This window comes from Centruroides sculpturatus, unplaced genomic scaffold, assembly GCF_000671375.1.
Source record: "Centruroides sculpturatus isolate CEXI.00-Female unplaced genomic scaffold, Cexi_2.0 scaffold1043, whole genome shotgun sequence".
Lineage (NCBI taxonomy): Eukaryota > Metazoa > Arthropoda > Arachnida > Scorpiones > Buthidae > Centruroides > Centruroides sculpturatus.
Genome location: NW_019385264.1, coordinates 53,415 through 71,270, shown reverse-complemented (window position 1 = coordinate 71,270; position 17,856 = coordinate 53,415). Strand labels below are relative to the sequence as shown.

At 32.4% G+C, this 17,856-nt stretch overlaps 1 protein-coding gene across 1 annotated transcript in view; it reads left to right on the top strand.

Moving 5' to 3' along the window:
- Nucleotides 1-263: 263 nt before the first annotated feature.
- LOC111636858 (THO complex subunit 6 homolog) overlaps nucleotides 264-17,856 on the top strand; it is a 35,474-nt gene continuing 17,881 nt past the window's right edge. The window contains exons 1-3 of the mRNA XM_023382248.1: nucleotides 264-375; nucleotides 6,575-6,696; nucleotides 12,293-12,366. Coding sequence (XP_023238016.1) covers nucleotides 6,590-6,696; nucleotides 12,293-12,366 — 181 coding nt within the window. The 5' untranslated portion in view covers nucleotides 264-375; nucleotides 6,575-6,589. The remainder of the gene's footprint in view (nucleotides 376-6,574; nucleotides 6,697-12,292; nucleotides 12,367-17,856) is intronic.

The following is a 17,856-nucleotide window of genomic DNA, read 5'->3' as shown; positions in this document are numbered from 1 at the left end:
GCCTGAAAACCATAAAATGAAACTTTCGGCGTTACATATTGAGTGTTTGCTAGTGTATTAGAACATCCAAACACACAACGATTTACATTTGATTTACCCGTGTTTAATATTATAACTCAAATACAAATTAAAAAAACAATAAGCGATTTACTGTACTAGGTATCGATTTCGAAATGTCTCAGATACAACGCATATGCATTCTTTAGAGAACTCCTATGTGTTATGTAAATATTTGCCACCAGGGCGCGCGCGAGTAACTTGCACTCGGACTCTATTTGGCTCGAGAAGAATAATTTAAATCCGAGCAACTCGGACAAAAACAGCGCCCTCTGTCGAGAGAGAAATTGGTTTACGGAAGCCGAAACGTCGATTCAGGTAAATACAAACGAAGGATACGAGAACATTTTGATCTTTGTTCTTTATATGGAAAAGAGATATGTCATTCGGTTTATTTTTGTCTGGTTATTCGACTTACGTTCGTTCTTCGTTTGTCAGTTTTGCTTAGTGAATTGAGTACGGGTAATGTCCGTCGGAAATAAACATCCTTCTCTATAAGAAACCCGAGAAACAATAATTAACATATATACAAATACATATATTTTATCTTACGGTTCGAAATTTGATTGTGCCGATCTATTCGTTTAAAAGCGCGCCGTAAAATTAAATAGGGGATGCGGGATACTAGCTTAGGTGATGTCGGTTTGTGGAACCGTTTGACGAGTTGTCCCCGAAACTCGTCGGAGTATACCTCGACCGAATGCTAGTCTTTTTCGTTTGGAAATCAAAAGAATTTATGGTAAAAAAATATGTTAAAATTAGTCGTCGCTCGAACGTAAGTACTTGTAATACGTTTTGGCCATCTTCCGAAGGGGATTGGCTTCCTTTCGAGGGCTTTCTGTGGGAAAATTGGCCTCCGTTTAGGGATTGTGCGTGTGAAGAAAACTTAAAATTTTGTGCCACCGACCTGTTGGCGAGGCACGAACCTGCAATTGACCGCTAGTGTTTGGTAGTGCGTGGTCCAAAAAATAATTTGTGAAAAAATTTTTTTATTAAACTATAGGTTGTCTCAAAATTAACAGAATTTAATTTTAAAAACTGTTTTATTTATTCATTAATTGGCAAAATTGTTACATCGTTTAACATTGCAATTAAATATTGATTACAACATCCAACAAATGTCCCCCCGCCGCTCGTGCCACACGTTCGTATTCTTTTGACAAAATTTTCGGTGACGTCTTTGCGTAATTGTGGCCCGATTTTATCAAAACCTTAAATTCCTGCTTTCGATCCGGAAGTCGCGCGAGCTTGGTGACCGATTTTGGTCGGCACTGCCGAGACGAGTTGCTCTCGAAACTTTGCTGCGACGACTCGGTTGTTTTGCATGTTGTGTGACGGGTGGCACCGTCTTGTCGATACCGTGTCTTCCAAATCCGTGCCGTGATAGAGAATAATTTAAAAATAAAAGATTTTATAATTGATTTTAATAGAATTTACTTATAAAAGTAGTTACTTTTATGTAACTTAGATGACAAATTTTTTACATAGAAATCAGGAATAAGTATGGGGGTCTGTAATAGTGCCAAAATTAGCTGAACTTATAATGGAGAATATAGATAATGATATAACTAGAGTAAAAGGTGTACAATTTTAAAATGTATAAAAAAAAATAAATAGTGTGAGAAAAGAAAAGATTTGATGAAACATTCATTTGAATATATGTAATATGGAAACTATACAGCTATTCCCTCTAGCCAGAATTATTCACACCATGTTCCACACAGAACATCTCAGATGGCTAGAGGCCATATACATTTGCCTTAACACCTTCAGGAATAAGCACTGCATTAACTTCAAACAAGAAATGAAGATATCAACAGCATGGGAAGCCTTCCGCAATAAAAATCTAAAGTAACAACATACGGATAATGCGCAAGTCTACAATGATGCCATCGGTCACACGTGACAACGTTCAAAAAATTTTCCAAAACAACGGTTAATTCTGGAAATTTGAATTCATATAGGGAATTCCATAGTGCCTGAAGAAGAACCACATTAGGTTCGAAAACGTTTGCAAAGTCCTCTATGTTGGAGAAGAAAAACACCGGTTACAGGCAGTGAAGTTGGGTAATACGGAATATAAAAATATAAACACTAGAACAAGAAATTTATTAAATAAAAATAGAGAGATAAAAATATTAAAAGAAAACATGATGATAAATAATTACCCAAAAACCTTTAAAGACAAAATGGAAAAAAGAATTCATACAGCATAAAAATAAAAACAAAATATACAGTTAAAATATACGGGAAATCCTTATTATTTTAATTTCAAGAGAGAAAATAATTGCGACTTTGAATTATTCAGTTTCAAATTATCCGAGATTTACATATTTCTGTACAATATGCCGAATGCCACATAATTGATGTAATTTATTAAGAAAATGGAATATGGCTACATATACAGAACCCTATTTTTGATAATTAATTAAAATAATACAGTGATACCTCTGTTTTTGTTGATAATTCTTCCGAAAACAATCGGTGAAATCTGAAACTGACGAAAACCGAGGCAATTATTTCCATATGAATCAATGCAAATTCAATTAATTCGTTCTAGACACTCCAAAATTCATACCAAAAACACATGTTATAGAGAATAAGTAGAGTGTTTAATACTGAAAACAATAAGAAATTAATATAAAATGAGTATAAAAGACTAATGTAAAGAATAAATGAACGTTTAACATGACATTCAAATGGCTGCTGGCTGTGGAAACTTTCATTGGTCCCATGATGAAGCTAAAAGGGAAGGAAACAATGGAATTATTTGAACTTTTTTTAAACTCTACCCTGTGGGCACTAAGAGGACCTCTTTTAACAAGCCCGTTACGGGTTCTGTCAGGCCTACAACGGGGCAGCAGCTGGGTGGTGAGTGACGGGGCCCGACATATCCGGATGGACCACTCCCAAAAAATTCCTGGGGATTTTTCGACCCATGCACATTAGATCCCGGGTCACCCAGAGCAGTAGACTGCCACCTTTGACCGCTTGGCCATCTGGCTGTCATAGAGGAGGAGTTTGGCTAAATGCAAGGGGAGGTAATTCTCACACAATGAGAAACAGCGCCACACTGAACAGGAAAACATGTGGGTTGCCCTTTCTTTTTGTAAAATTAGCAGTGAGGTTGCATGGGCATGCCAACAAAATCCAAGGCAACCAACAAAAACAGACAAATTTTTCGCAAAAAAAATCAACGATAATCAAAGTCAACAAAAACAGGTATTACTGTAAATATGAAGATAAACTACACATGTCTAGTGAGAACCTCACAGGTCAGATAGGTTTTATAAAAAGTAAAGCAGAATTCCACGAAATGTAGTCAAAATTATTTTTAAAGGGCTTAAAAGTAGTAAGTCATTCAAATGTAGTAGCTTAGAGCCATACAAGTATCTGTATCTGCTACTAGCAGCACAATCTTTCAATCCTGAAAATTAGCATATTTTATGAGATAAGAGAAAAAAAGGTAATCCATGTGTAAGGTAACACTTGAAAATGTGTTGTTATAAAAGCAAAGCCATATTGACCAGATTAGAGTTGTTTTTGGCCTATTGTTCTCTTATAACATGGAGGCACTTCCATCTAAATGAAGGAGTTAACATATGCATGTGATAGTTTGGACAGAATTTTCATTTCAAATTACAAAATAGCCATATTTCTAACTAACCAAATTCCTTAACATGTAAGCCTCTATATTCCCTGTGGGATAAAAGTACAGTTATGAACTAATGGGATTTCAAACTATCCAAGTTTGAATTAATAAGGATTTCTTCTATATCCTTTCTATACATAAAAGGCTTTTTTGAAGAATTAAATACAATATTTAAGAGATTTGATAAAACTAGCCACCACTAATAAAAAATAGAATATTTATTAATATCAACTTTAATAAAGTTAATAGAATAAATTATTTTTGCAGCTTATAAGATATTTTGTGCTTATTTATTTTAATTTAGTATAAATGAACTTTCAGTACCCATGCTTTAGTCAGGTTTGGATTATTACAAGACTTTTAGGGGCTATCCATTCAATCTGGGAGGGAGGGAGGTGTTTTATTTCATTACATTTTATACAGTTTATGTATTTTATTATTCATAAAGATTTTGAGGAGGGTTGAGATTTGTTGGATGTTTGAAGAGGGAGGGAGTTACAGAAACTTGTACAAACTGGGATAGTGGGGGGAAGTAAAGATTTCAAGAAAAATATGGACATAATTTATGGACAGCCCCTTACATATTTGAAAACACGTATATATAGTTTATGTAAGTAAAGAATTATTACTATTATAGGCCTAGATATGTTTAGATGTGTCAAATGGAGAATAAAATGTCAGTCTGGTGAATATTATTGCAAGCAGAAGAATGAACATGATAAGGAAAAACAGAAAACTACGAGGATTAATGCTGAAATTCGTAAAGTTGGGTGATGCTGACCCGACATCATCAATAGCCACTTTAGAATTCATTTCAGATAATAATGATGAAATGGAAGATGAAAAATCAAATGACAAGTCTGAAATTTGCTTGTAATTGTGTCAAGAAACATCAGTGTGTGAATCAAGCTGTGGTGAGGATAATTTGGAAAATAATAATTTTGTTGAATTGAAATGATGTAGATATAGGGGATCCTTTTAATTGGCCACTAATTATTAATAATTGGTTATTAGAACTCATAGTTCAGAAGGGACCTTTACTGCTTCAAAATATGAAATTTCTTAAAAATAACAATGGCAGATCATTTTCTGTATCACAATTTTTACAACTGCCTCTGCTCTGCCAAATGGCACTACAGAGTACTAAGACTGTATTTTAATCATTAGCAGTTGGTCATCTTTGGTGGTATTAAGGTGACTGAACAACAAAGTCAGACTGTTATATGTGCGGCCTCTTGCAGTACGACCTGATGGGGACCAGCCTTTCTCACTCTCAAGTCCAACCCTTTTACTTTGACATAGTTTTGTGTGCAGCCTGTACTGTACACAAACATCCGCACCACCTAGTTACTGATATTTATTGCACTATTCGTCATTCCACCAATGAATATTTCTTGAACTGGACTCGTGCACATCAGGGTAATCCTGGTAACGAGCGGGCAGACGAACTAGCAAAGGAGGCTGCCACTGACCTCACTCTCACCACTAGTTATAATAATATGAGCAATTCCACCTTAAAGCACATCCTTTGGAACAATCTCCTCGAAAACTGGCAGAATGACTGGAACAACAACCGTCAATCAATTACCAATAACTTCTTCCCGCATATCTCAGACATTTATAACTATAAATGGTTGAAACTCAACCATTCCACATCGCAATTTTTTACCAACCATGGTAATTTCCACTGCTATCTTAACAGATTTACCAACTACTCGAACAATACATGCTCCCTCTGTGGCACTCAGGATGGAGCACTTCATTATATTTTCAACTGCCCAATGCTCGATGCTGAGCGGCAACATTTAAAGATTATAATCAACTCTCGGGGAAAGGACTGGCCCTGTAGTTGCAACGAGTTGATCAACGAACATTCCACTTACGTTTACTTCAATCAGCTAGTCAACAAATACTGTAAACTTGCAGCTCTCAACGTCTCAACTAGCACCTCCTAGCAACATAAATACCACCACTTATAACTTATTCATATTGCTATGCAATTCCATTATGTATTTGACCTTTGACATGTACTTGTCTTGTATATTGTGTTCCAATTCAATGTCCTGTATATAAAGTCATTCTTATTTGTTACGCGATCTCTAGTATGTAATTAAACTGCTTTGTATATCATGTTATGTATATAGTGCTCCGTATCTACAGTCCCGTCTTTTATTTCATACCTTGTATATAATTGATTTATATCGAATATAATGTTATGCTATGTTATGTACTCTATTCCTGTAACTTTACTGTTGTATGCGTTTTCAAACCGGTTTGTGCTTATGCGGTACCGGGCTTGTACCTTTGTACGGCAATAAAGAACTTGAACTTGAACTTGTACTGTACTGTAATACTCTACCATTGAGAGTATTGCTTACACTTTATCGGTCAGCGAGGTCTCCCTCCTTTAGATAAGGGGGACCCTGCCCGGTGTTTCCACCAGACTATAGGTCGAAGAGACCCAAAACAATTTCCATCAATTCTTTTAGTGTCTCCAAGTTTCCTTTAATTGCTGCGAGCATTCGAAGTACTTGGTCTTTGGGCTTGTTGTAATCAATGTGATTAGCCCTTCTATGAAAGTCATCTGTTAAGGAGAAAGCCCAAGGAATTTATCCAAACATTTTTTTGATGACTTGTTAAAATTAATGTTAAAGTTTAGCAGAGCATAAAGACAGTTTTATTTTTAAATATAAAGGCTTCTGAAGAGATAGGTAGCCATGGAATATAGATGTATGCAAAGAACAGTTGTTATCCATTTTGTATTCATTACTCTTCAAAATAGCAGTTACTGTTAGAAGTAAAAATACTTTATAATTGTTTATTTTGATGACAGTTAATAATTTTTAATTTTTAAATAAATTTTAGAAAAACATCAGGTTAATGGATATTTTAAAGCAATATTATACAACTGTATTTGCTCAAGAGTTCTCACCATGTGGAAAATATTTGGCTGCAGGAAATAACTATGGGAAGATTGCTGTTTTTAAGTAAGATTTTTGAAAATCATTTTATATTTGCTAATTTTAAAAAATGTAATGTGAATAATTATATTATTTATATAAGATTCAAATTGTAAAAATTTTTCATTATTTTATTATGTTATTTTAGTTAAAAAAATGTTTATTGAACAGGAATACCTTGACTATTATGACTTTATTGCATGATTCACTAAAATTTAATATATTTATTTACTTGATTAAGAAACTCAATAGAGAAAAAACTATAACAGATGTTGTAAAACAGTTAACTATACATTGTTAAATCAAAAAGTTTTTTCACACTTGGCAGCACTGTTACAAGCATTTCCTTCATCAAATCAATGATCAATTCAAACATCTATCATCTATCTGGTTATGCTTCAAAATTTCATTGTTCCACAACTGATATGGCAAATGTTTATTTCCAGCATGGCAGGAAGTTCCCACACTGGATGCAAGGTTTCCTTAATGAGAATTTCCTAAATTGTCATATTAGTCAAGAGAGATCAGTGTCATGACCACTGAAGTCCCTGATATCATTTCTTTGATTTCTTTCTGTGAGTCTACATAAACGACAAAGTTTACGCCAAAACGTAACTAGTGCAGAAGAATTACTGAACAGGATTGTTCCTGCTGTGAACACAGTACCAGAGGAGATGTTAAAAAGCATTTAGTAAGAAATTGAATACAGACTCAATATTATAAGAGTAACAAAAGGAACATGTGGAAATTTACTAACAGGCTATCACATTCAAAAGGTTTATAAAAAAAACTTTTTGAGTTAATAACATGTAGTTAACTGTGAAAAATTATTATTGGACTTCACGCCGGATATTGGATAAGCAAGTTGAGAAAATTATCGTCTAGGCATTAATAACCAACATCTATTGCTACAAACAACAAGCGCTTTCAACGAAACTATTTTCGTCTTCTTCAGGTTAAAAGAACAGTTAATATCCATGCAACACCCCCACGCTGGATGTGCCTTCCTTGTGGGTCAACAGATTAAAACAACGTCGCTAGCTCCGCATTCTCGCAAAATAATCTATTGCTCATGCGCGTCGGCACCGAGCGCGCATCTTTTAAATTCTCCGTTTTAGTTCTATTTCGATTTTATTCCAATGCTGGTTTGCCGTTGCTGTAATTTGAATTTGAAGGATATTAACTGTTCTTTTAACCTGAAGAAGACGAAAATAGTTTCATTGAAAGCGCTTGTTGTTTGTAGCGATAGGTGTTGGTTATTAACGCCTAGACGATAATTTTCTCAACTTGCTTATGTAGTTAACTGTTTTTCAATATCTGTTATAGTTTTTCCCACTCAATCATCTACAAACAACCTTTTGCATCAGCAAAAAATGTTTATTAAACTGAAAAAAACTTTTCATTCACATTTAATGACCATCAGGTTGATGTTCCAAAATTGAACATTTTCAAATAATGATGAAAAATAGAATAAAAATATGCAAATGCAAACATGGTTTAAATATTAAAAAATTCTACAGCTGGTTCAGTGCTGTGATGTGCAAAAACTAAAAGACAAAAAAATAACAAGAAAAAATAGTAACCAAAAAGCATGCATTTTATAGTTTGTAGACTTCAAATTAGGATTTCCAAGCATTCAAAATCGTGTTTATGTCCATGCAGTTGAGAGTACATGAACATAATCTATAAATCATCCAAAATCTATAAATCAATGCAAAATGGAGTTACATCAGGCAATGAATTATAGATTTTGAGGCCTTCACATGTTATAGATGATGATTTTTTCTGATGCTTGGTGACTGTATCTTTTTCCCATTGAACCTTGACCAAATTGTCCAAGTTGTGGCCAGGGTTGTGGAGGGGTGTGACTTCTTAACAATATACTTTTTTAATTGTAAGTTAAGGATTGCACAATGGCTCCCACATATGCCAGGCCTGGGTTGGCACATGCTATAGAAAGTCATATGTTAGATCTCCACATTTTGTGTAGTCTTTTGGTGGATTCTTAACTTCACCACACATTGGGTTGAATATATGACATGAGATTGACTTACTTAAACCTTATAGGAGTGCTTATGTTCAATAACTGCAAATGTTTTCAAAGCCCCTTCTGCACTCTTCTTCAGGCTTCTACCCTCATTCCATTCAAGCTGGCCATTAATATTCAAACACAATTTGAAAGGTATTTGATTCGGGATATGACACGCGCATGTGTTCTAATACAATGGTTGATCGGTTAATGAACAAATTGGATAACGAACACCTCACAGAACAAACACAAGAAGAAGCGACATAAAATAATGAATACCGATTGGTCTTCTCTTGTCTTCAGGCAACAATTTGAAACTTTTTGGAGCGCAGGAAACGTCGACATCTATGCTCGACCCAGTACATACTGATCAGATAGTATTCCTCCGAACTTTGAAATTCTCCCTTGTAATTCCAGTTTTTTATTTTTCTGAAAACAATTCTTTTATAGTATTCGCAAGATGTTGGGCGAGCACTTGTTAAGTTTTGCATCTGTTTTTATTTTCAAAAGGTGAGAGTATAATAGCACAGGTAGAGAGTGGGCAGAAGATGTCTGATGTTGCTGGGCACTATGGCTTGAACAGGTCTACAGTAGGCCACAGTTCAATCTTATCTAAGAAAGATACTGTGTAATCAAGAAGACTCAAGCAGCTGAAGGAGTAACAAAAATCACATCTGAGAAATAAAGAACATTGAAGAGCTCGTAATGGAATCTGAAACAGATCTGATGACAGAAGAATGCCAAGAACACCAATGTGAGATCCGAATAGCCCCTGGGTCTAATTAACAATTTAAATATAAAATTAAAATAATGAAAGAAAATATTCTTTCATTTTGGTGTGAAATTATCATTTTCTAACATGGGAAAACTGATAAAAGAGCCACTTCCTTTAACAGAAGTAGACACATCCTTTTGTTTTCCCCTTATCTATCACAAATCTCTCCACCCTGGGAATTGTCGACCCCTCAATGATTCCCCTTTTCATCCGTTCACGTGAGTGAGGACAAATATGCTGATTGGTCACAAATCATGAGATATAGTCAAAGATCTACATGATTTGGGGAGTACATCAGGAGATCTCATAGGGAAAGGAGGTATCCCATATTCGCTCTCTAAGGCCAATGTTCTTAGGAGTACGTCAGAAGATCTCATAGAGGAGAGATGTAGTCCATATTTGCTCCATAAGGCCAACGGCCTTAGTCGTATCCAATCGAGTATAATAATGAGTTAATTTAGGAGAAAAAAAGGAAACTTTTAATATTGTGCCAAATCAGGACCTCTCCATAAAACGAAGTATGATCATAGAATACAGATGAAGATAAAGACAAAGTAAACTTTGAGGTAGTATGATTATCAATGAATTTGTGAGCTCTCTCTCTCAATGTGTATATTTTAATTGAATCCATATTCTCTCTCAATCGCTTGTTTGAATTATTGGATTATATCATTTTGTATACCTTTGTTTATGCTAGTTTATTAAATTCTTTTATTTATATGTTTAAGAAATGTCTCTTAGTTGTTAACCGAATCAAATCCATATTATCTCCAAACGTGTGTTAATCCGCGTATCTAAATTTGATTAACTGGTGTCAAGGAATCCTAATGTAGATCTAGACTTCACAGTCCAGATCGTTTTAAATATTGACAGCCCTCCTAGAAAAAGATTTATAGATCGGATCTTTCAATCTGAAACTCCAAGAACTATTCTAGAGAATAGCGCCGATTAAGTGGTACTAACACTCCTAGGGGAAAAGTACCCTCGGCTAATCTCACACCAAGAAACTTTAAGAAATATGTTTTCTTTTGAAAAATAGGATTCAAAAACGTTCTATATTCTTAACATTCTATTTTCAGAATGACAACGAACCTGATGAAGATCTTGGTTAAAGATCGAAAACGTTAGTTCAGTGACTATATTTGTTTTGTACCGGAAATTTAAAGATTTTGGATGTAATAATTCAGGGTTCTTGATGAGCATAAATTCTGTTAGTGTTTGAAAACAAGATTCTATTTTTATCAAAGGATATAAGTTCTCAAAGTCCATTATTATCCCAACCTCTTCATCCATTAACACTAAGTCTTGTATCTCCTAAACTACATTTCTTGGGTCATGTGCCACAAATATACCATCTTCCAGTTTGGTGGAGATGAATTTATGCAAGCATTTTTCCAGAAGATAAGTCGGTTTCCTGCATTTCTTTAATATCAGTCTTATTTCTGTTGTGTTTTTTTGTTTAAAATGTTTGTTTATTTTCATACTCTCAAACCTTGAATTCCGTTGCAATTTTTAATGTTTAAATATTCAAAATTTTTACTGCCAGTAGTGTCATTCTATTCCAAATTTGAGATGTTCATAATTGATGATGATTTTCTATTGTAGAAAATATTACTTTTTATTGAAATAAAGAACTTTACATGTGGACTTCACAAGAAAACAACAAAACAACATGACTGACTTGCATGCAGTTGATTACAAAAAACAAAGTTAACTCTTCTGCTATGCATCTTGAGGGGCATCTTGTCACATTTTTCTTTTCATAACAAAGTACTTTTGTTATAAAAAGGACTTTATAATGCCATCTGATAGTATTTATCTTTGTCTATTATTATATTACGTTTGGCAGGGAGTTTAACCTTCTATTTATTTTATTCTAACATAAACTGCGAGAAAACTGTTTTACTCTGTGTTGAAACTAATAAGTAGTGGCTAAAATTTCATGCCCACTTAGGGTATCTCCTATGGTGCAGAACTCACAGAATCATTTCCAAGTACATTTCTCTCAAGTGTGAAAACCATATTACTGCTTTGGTTGAATTTACCAGTGAAACCTGATGTGTTACTTTGCTGGGATAAAAGCTAGGTTGTTAAAAATAATCTTTGATAAATCAAAATCTAATACTTATGAAACTATGGAAATTTACAAATGAGCAAAATGAAGAGTGCATTAATAGTAAAGATGAGTCAAGCCTGCCAAGCATTAGGAAGCATTATATATGCTATGTAAGAGACAAGGACTGGTTGTGAAGAAATATTTTAATTGTTCATAACCTTTTTGACAAAATCTAACGATAACCTTGAATGTTTTTTATTTGAAATGTTTTTGCATGTTTTGAACTTGAATTGAATATTCAAATGTGTTGGACATGAATCAAACATTATTAGTTGTTGTCTTTTTGAAAAATTTTCAAATGTGTAGAAACAAAACTGTCTCTTATCTGAGGAAATTTATTTGGTTTTTTGAATTCAATCAAACTTACTAACTTATTCTTATACCTGAAAATTTTGTATGCTTAAGAGGATATATGCTGGAAGTAGTGTTTGAGATGGTTTTAATTATTAGGTAATTATTACAAAGAGTGTCTTTAAATAATATGAAAAATCCTTTACATGATGTATATAGCCATCAGCTATCTCATAATCAAAATATTTCGGAATATTCTAGATTATGAATTTAAAAGTAGAACATGTAAAGAATTTTAAAATTTTTATAAGGAAGCAAATATTTGTTTTGCAATTTCAGTCTGTTAAAAAGTTATTGAGATAATGTTTTAATAAAATTATAAATGAAATTTATAATTCTTATCTTTTTCTAGTATTTCTTCCTTTTTCATTGGTGATGATACCATTCAATTAGAAGAATCTCGTCATCCAATGTATAAATTTACAGGTAAATTAATGGTTTTGTATTATTAAGTTACAATTACTGAAATTTACCATGTATTTTCTGCAATGCTTATAAGTAGTGCTCTGTTTCTAAAAAAAATGACTGCTGTTACACATATATGGTGACTAAAAATGAAGTTTGGTTTTAGAAAAATGTACAATTTTTTCTGAAACATTTAGAAAACAATAACTAAAAATTCTCAGTATTTAATACTATTAATTATTTATTTCTTTTTATAAATGTACACACTTATATTGCAGCATTTAGTATTTCCAAATTTTTTGTATCTCTCTCTATCTGCACTTTCTTCCCTATTTCTTGTTTCAGACTTACTGTCACTTTTACTCATTTAGCACTTTCATGACTAAAAAGCAGATTTACGTCTGACCATGAGCCATGTCGAAAGACAAAATATGTAAACTTACCCTTGTTTTTTTTTTATTATTGTTTTAGATATGTTTTCTTGTATTTCCAATGAGCTTCAACCTTCTGTCAGATAATATAATGCCTAGCTCCATCCATTGACAAGAATTAAAATAAAGTATGTTCAGTTTCTTGATTTTTATTAAATTTTTTGCAACAAATAGTTTTCCTGCCAAAATTTTCATTGCAGTTATTACTATTATTATTAAATAANATCTAAGTGACTCGTACAACATGGAATTCATATAAAACGGAATTATCAACAGTGTTATGGGGGTCGACTGTATGTTATTATCACCTTAACGGATTTACCAACCACTCGAACAATACATGTTCCTTCTGTGGCACTCAGGATGGAGCACTCCATTATATTTTCAACTGCCCAATGCTGGATGCTGAGCGGCAGCATTTAAAGATTATAATTAACTCTCGGGGAAAGGACTGGCCCTGCAGTTGCAACGAGTTGATTAACGAACATTCAACTTACGTTTACTTCAATCAGCTGGTCAACAAATACTGTAAACTTGCAGCTCTCAACGTCTCAACTAGCACCTCCTAGCAACATAAATACCACCACTTATAACTTATTCATATTGCTATGCAATTCCATTATGTATTTGACCTTTGACATGTACTTGTCTTGTATATTGTGTTCCAATTCAATGTCTTGTATATAAAGTCATTCTTATTTGTTACACGACATCTAGTATGTAATTAAACTGCTTTGTATATCATGATATGTATATAGTGCTTAGTATCTACTGTCCCGTCTTTAATTTCATACCTTGTATATAATTGATTTGTATCGAATATCATGTTATGCTACTTTATATACTCTATTCATTCTAGAGCTAATACATGCATCAGAGCACCGACCTTTGGGGACGAGCGCATTTATTAATATGCCTGTTTCAAAGATTAAGCCATTATATACTCTATTCCTCTGTAACTTTACTGTTGTACGCGTTTTCAAACCAGTTGTGCTTATGCGGTACCGGGCTTGTACCTTTGTACGGCAATAAAGAACTTGAACTTCAACTTGAACTTGTACGTTATTAGCATTTATAATTTTTTATAAAAATAAATCAAAGCAACTGACAAAAAAATTAAATATATTTCTTTCCGGCTGTTATGTAGTCTATATATAACAAGGGAAATTATTGGAATTGTGTTAAATTTGACCCTCACAGTTGTTTGCAAATTTCCACGATCTCTTGAATCCTAAAAAGTCAAAAAAAGAGGAAAATTTCATGGTTATATATGTGTGTTTGTGTTGGCGTCTATTTCGTTTACTATCTCAGGATAAGGTAATGAAGAGGGAAACAAAATTTGACATATTTTATGTATAAGGAACATTGATACGATTAAATTTTTCGGCGGTTAAAGGTCGAGAGGGTGGGGAGATAGAAGGAAGTCCTGTAGCATATCTCGAATGGATGGAACTTAATGAAAAATTTTATACAGTCGTCCCCCCTATAACACTGTTGATTATTCCGTTTTATATGAATTCCATGTTGTACGAGTCACTTAGATTTTACAAATACAGTACGTGAACCGTTCACAGCCCGGCACACGTATTTGTAAAATCTAAGTGACTCGTACAACATGGAATTCATATAAAACGGAATAATCAACAGTGTTATANTCTTGGGCTACTCAAATATTTTACGTTTTTAATACTAAATTAACTTCTGAAATATAATTTTTTATTGTTTTTATATTTTTCAATATATTTATTTTGTTCGTACAAAATAAAAAAATAATTTTTAACGATACAATAGTCTTCGTTAGGCTTAACATCGACGAAAATTCAAAGCGAAGCGACACGCAACGGAGAAAAATGCCAAGATGGGATAAATTAATATATTTTTTTGTGCATAATTGGTTATCCGAAACATCGATATTCCGAACAACCCCAGTCTCCAATTGATTCGGATAATCGACGCTCTACTGTAGTTAGGTTTTTTGAAATATAAAGATAAAAGAACAAAATCATCACAATTACTGCAGTTTGATACATTTTTCATGGAGTGATAAGTTTCATATTTACCAGGATGGTGTATGAACAAAACCAAAAACTAACATCTTCATAAATCTTTGTCAGATGGTAGAAAACAATCAACAGAATGAAAATAAGCCTTTAATGAATAAGAATCTAGTGGAGATTTTTCAAATGATGCAGTAATAAAAAAATTTACAAAAAATTGATTTTTGCATTTGCTTACATTAAATTCAAGTTGTTTATAATCAAACCTATATCAAAAAATCCTTACCCATTATATATCAAATTAAATGGGGAAAAAATCTTTATGATTTTTATTATTAGTCTATGTTAAAGTTATTTCTTTTCAAACACTTGCAATTTTAAAAAGGTAAAAAAAGATCAATCCGCAGATTCACAGCATAAAAAAATTTCAGTCCTGAACATGTTAATAAGCACAGTTTTATCGTTTTCTTTCAAAATATTATCATTAGTACTTCTCCATACCTTGTTTCTTGACAAAAATGTTGTGGGAGCAGACAGTTATTGAATGATATTGCTTGTTTTTTTGAGAGATGTCTCTGTTGAAAGAGAGAGTCCTGTGTGACCTGGTTTGCTTCATTAATTTTTGTCACAAAAAGTTTTATATATTCAGGCAAGATGTCACCAGACTTCTTGCCAGGATATATAAAATTTTTCTTATTGATACCTGATATTCCAAATATATGAAAATTTTTCTTACTGAAAGTGTTGACAGATGGTACAGTACTTCTGTAATATTGCTTCATTTAGTTCTAAAGCTCAATGTTCTTTCAATTATTCTTCTTAAATATTGGTTTGTTAAGGTTTTACAAATAATAAAAAAGCTATTTGTTCTAAAAATCTAAGATTCAAAATTAAACTATTTAAAATAGATATTTCATTTTCAAGTGATGCTGCTGTAAGAGAGATTTATTTTTCATTTTTAAAGTTTTTAATTTTGATTTGAAAAATAATTAAAACATTATTTGTAAATTTCTAAAATTGCTTTAATAGAGCTTAAATGATACAAAAATACAAAATTGAATGTCATAACATTCATAAATTGGTGTTTTGCATTTCAGTAAAATACAAAAAATCTCACCAGATGGTGCGGAGCTATGGTTTAAGTGCTTGTTCTTTTTTCAAGCACAAGGTTTCGGAAAGTGACTTATTAATTTGTTCTAATTATTCTAAATTTGCTCATTTCTATTGCTTTGGAATCCAGACAGCTAACTTTTTTAAGTTTAGCAAGTCTTACAAAAATCTTGGAAATGCGAAGACTGTAAATTGGTGAAAACTATGAAGAATAATGCAAATTGGACACAGGAATTAGAAGACAACAGATTGGGTGAGTGTGAGCAAATTATTATGACTTCACACAATTATTATAAGAATGTGGATAGAACACCAGATAATCTAACTTTCACTCCAATGTCACCCATATGTACAGATACTAAAAATTTTCAAATGATTTTACATGAAATAAAACTGATACACTTGGAGTTGGGTAACATAAAAGAAACGAATGTAGAAATTTAAAAGTCGATAGAATTTTTAACAAATAAATATACAAACATCTCTAAACCCGATATATAACATAGCTAAATACCAACCAATGCCGAAAATCTATCAGGCTAGTTTAAGGCTAATTACTAAATGAATTTTTTTTTTCTCCCAGCAGTTCTAAATTATTTAAATTACTTAATTTATTTATAATTATTAATGTTAATAAGAAATGGCGCCTAACGCTTACCTCTAGAGCCAAATTGGTTACGTAATTCATTTAGTAATTAGCCTTAAACTAGCCTGATAGATTTTCAGCATTGGTTGGTATTTAACAAATAAATTTGATAAAATGGAAGAAAGAATTAATGCTTTAGAGAAAAATTATGTAGCTGCAGGTGAAACAATTTCAGAATTAAATGAAGAGAATAAACATATGAAGGCAGAACTAAAATCTTTAAAAGAACAATTTTGTATGCTGGAACAGAATTTAAGCAATTCAAGCTTGGAAATTGTTGGTGTGCCAACACTTCAGAATGAAAATTTAAGAGAAATAGCAAATAAAATTCTTTCGTTTGTTGTTGTTGGTTTTAATCACTCAGCTTTACTGAGTGCCTATAGAGTAAAACCCAGCAATAATGAAAGAAAAGCATTCAATACTAAATCACAACCAATTATAGTGAAATGTACTAGTTCAGTTGTAAAACAAAAAATTATGAATAATATTAAAAAAAAGTTAAAAATAATTACAAATATATGTCACATTATAAATGAGGAATACAAAATATATATAAATGAACATCTTACTCCATATTACAGAAATCTCTTTTACAAAACCAGAATGCTAAAAAAAACAAGGAAAAATATTATATACATGGATAAATAATGGAAATGTGTATTTAGAAAAGGATACTTCTTCCCCTACAATTCAGATACTTACATTGGAAAGTTTTGAGAAGATTTTTTAGAATGACTGAATTATTGATACATACAAAGATAGATGATTTCTCTAGTAAGGGTACATTCGTGTTTTATTGTAATGTAAGAGGTTTAAACAAGAAATATTTAGAATACTTAAAATAATGGAGGAATATAATTGTAATTTTGATGTATTAGTTTTTTTGCAAGACTTGGAGAAATAATGAAAATCCTCCACCAAATATAAAAGATTACCAACAAGAAAAAATAGAAAGAAAGCCAAATCAGCATGGAGGAATAGTAATATATATATATACATAACGATAAAAATTATGAAGTTGTATCAGATTTAACTTTCACAAGGATGAATATAGACGTAGTTACGATAGTTGTTGGTAAGCTGATGATGGTAATAATCTATTGTTCTCCATCTATAAACTATGGAATTTTCCTTAATGTTATAAATGATATATTATTTTATAAATCAACTAAATATGGAAAATATAAATTACAAATAATTGGAGATTTCAATATCGATCTACTTAAAAACAACTCTTCAGATACCTCTGAATTAATTAACCTTTGTTTTGGAGAAAATTTAACTATTCTAGCTGATTTGAATCAACCTACTAGATATGGAAAAAACA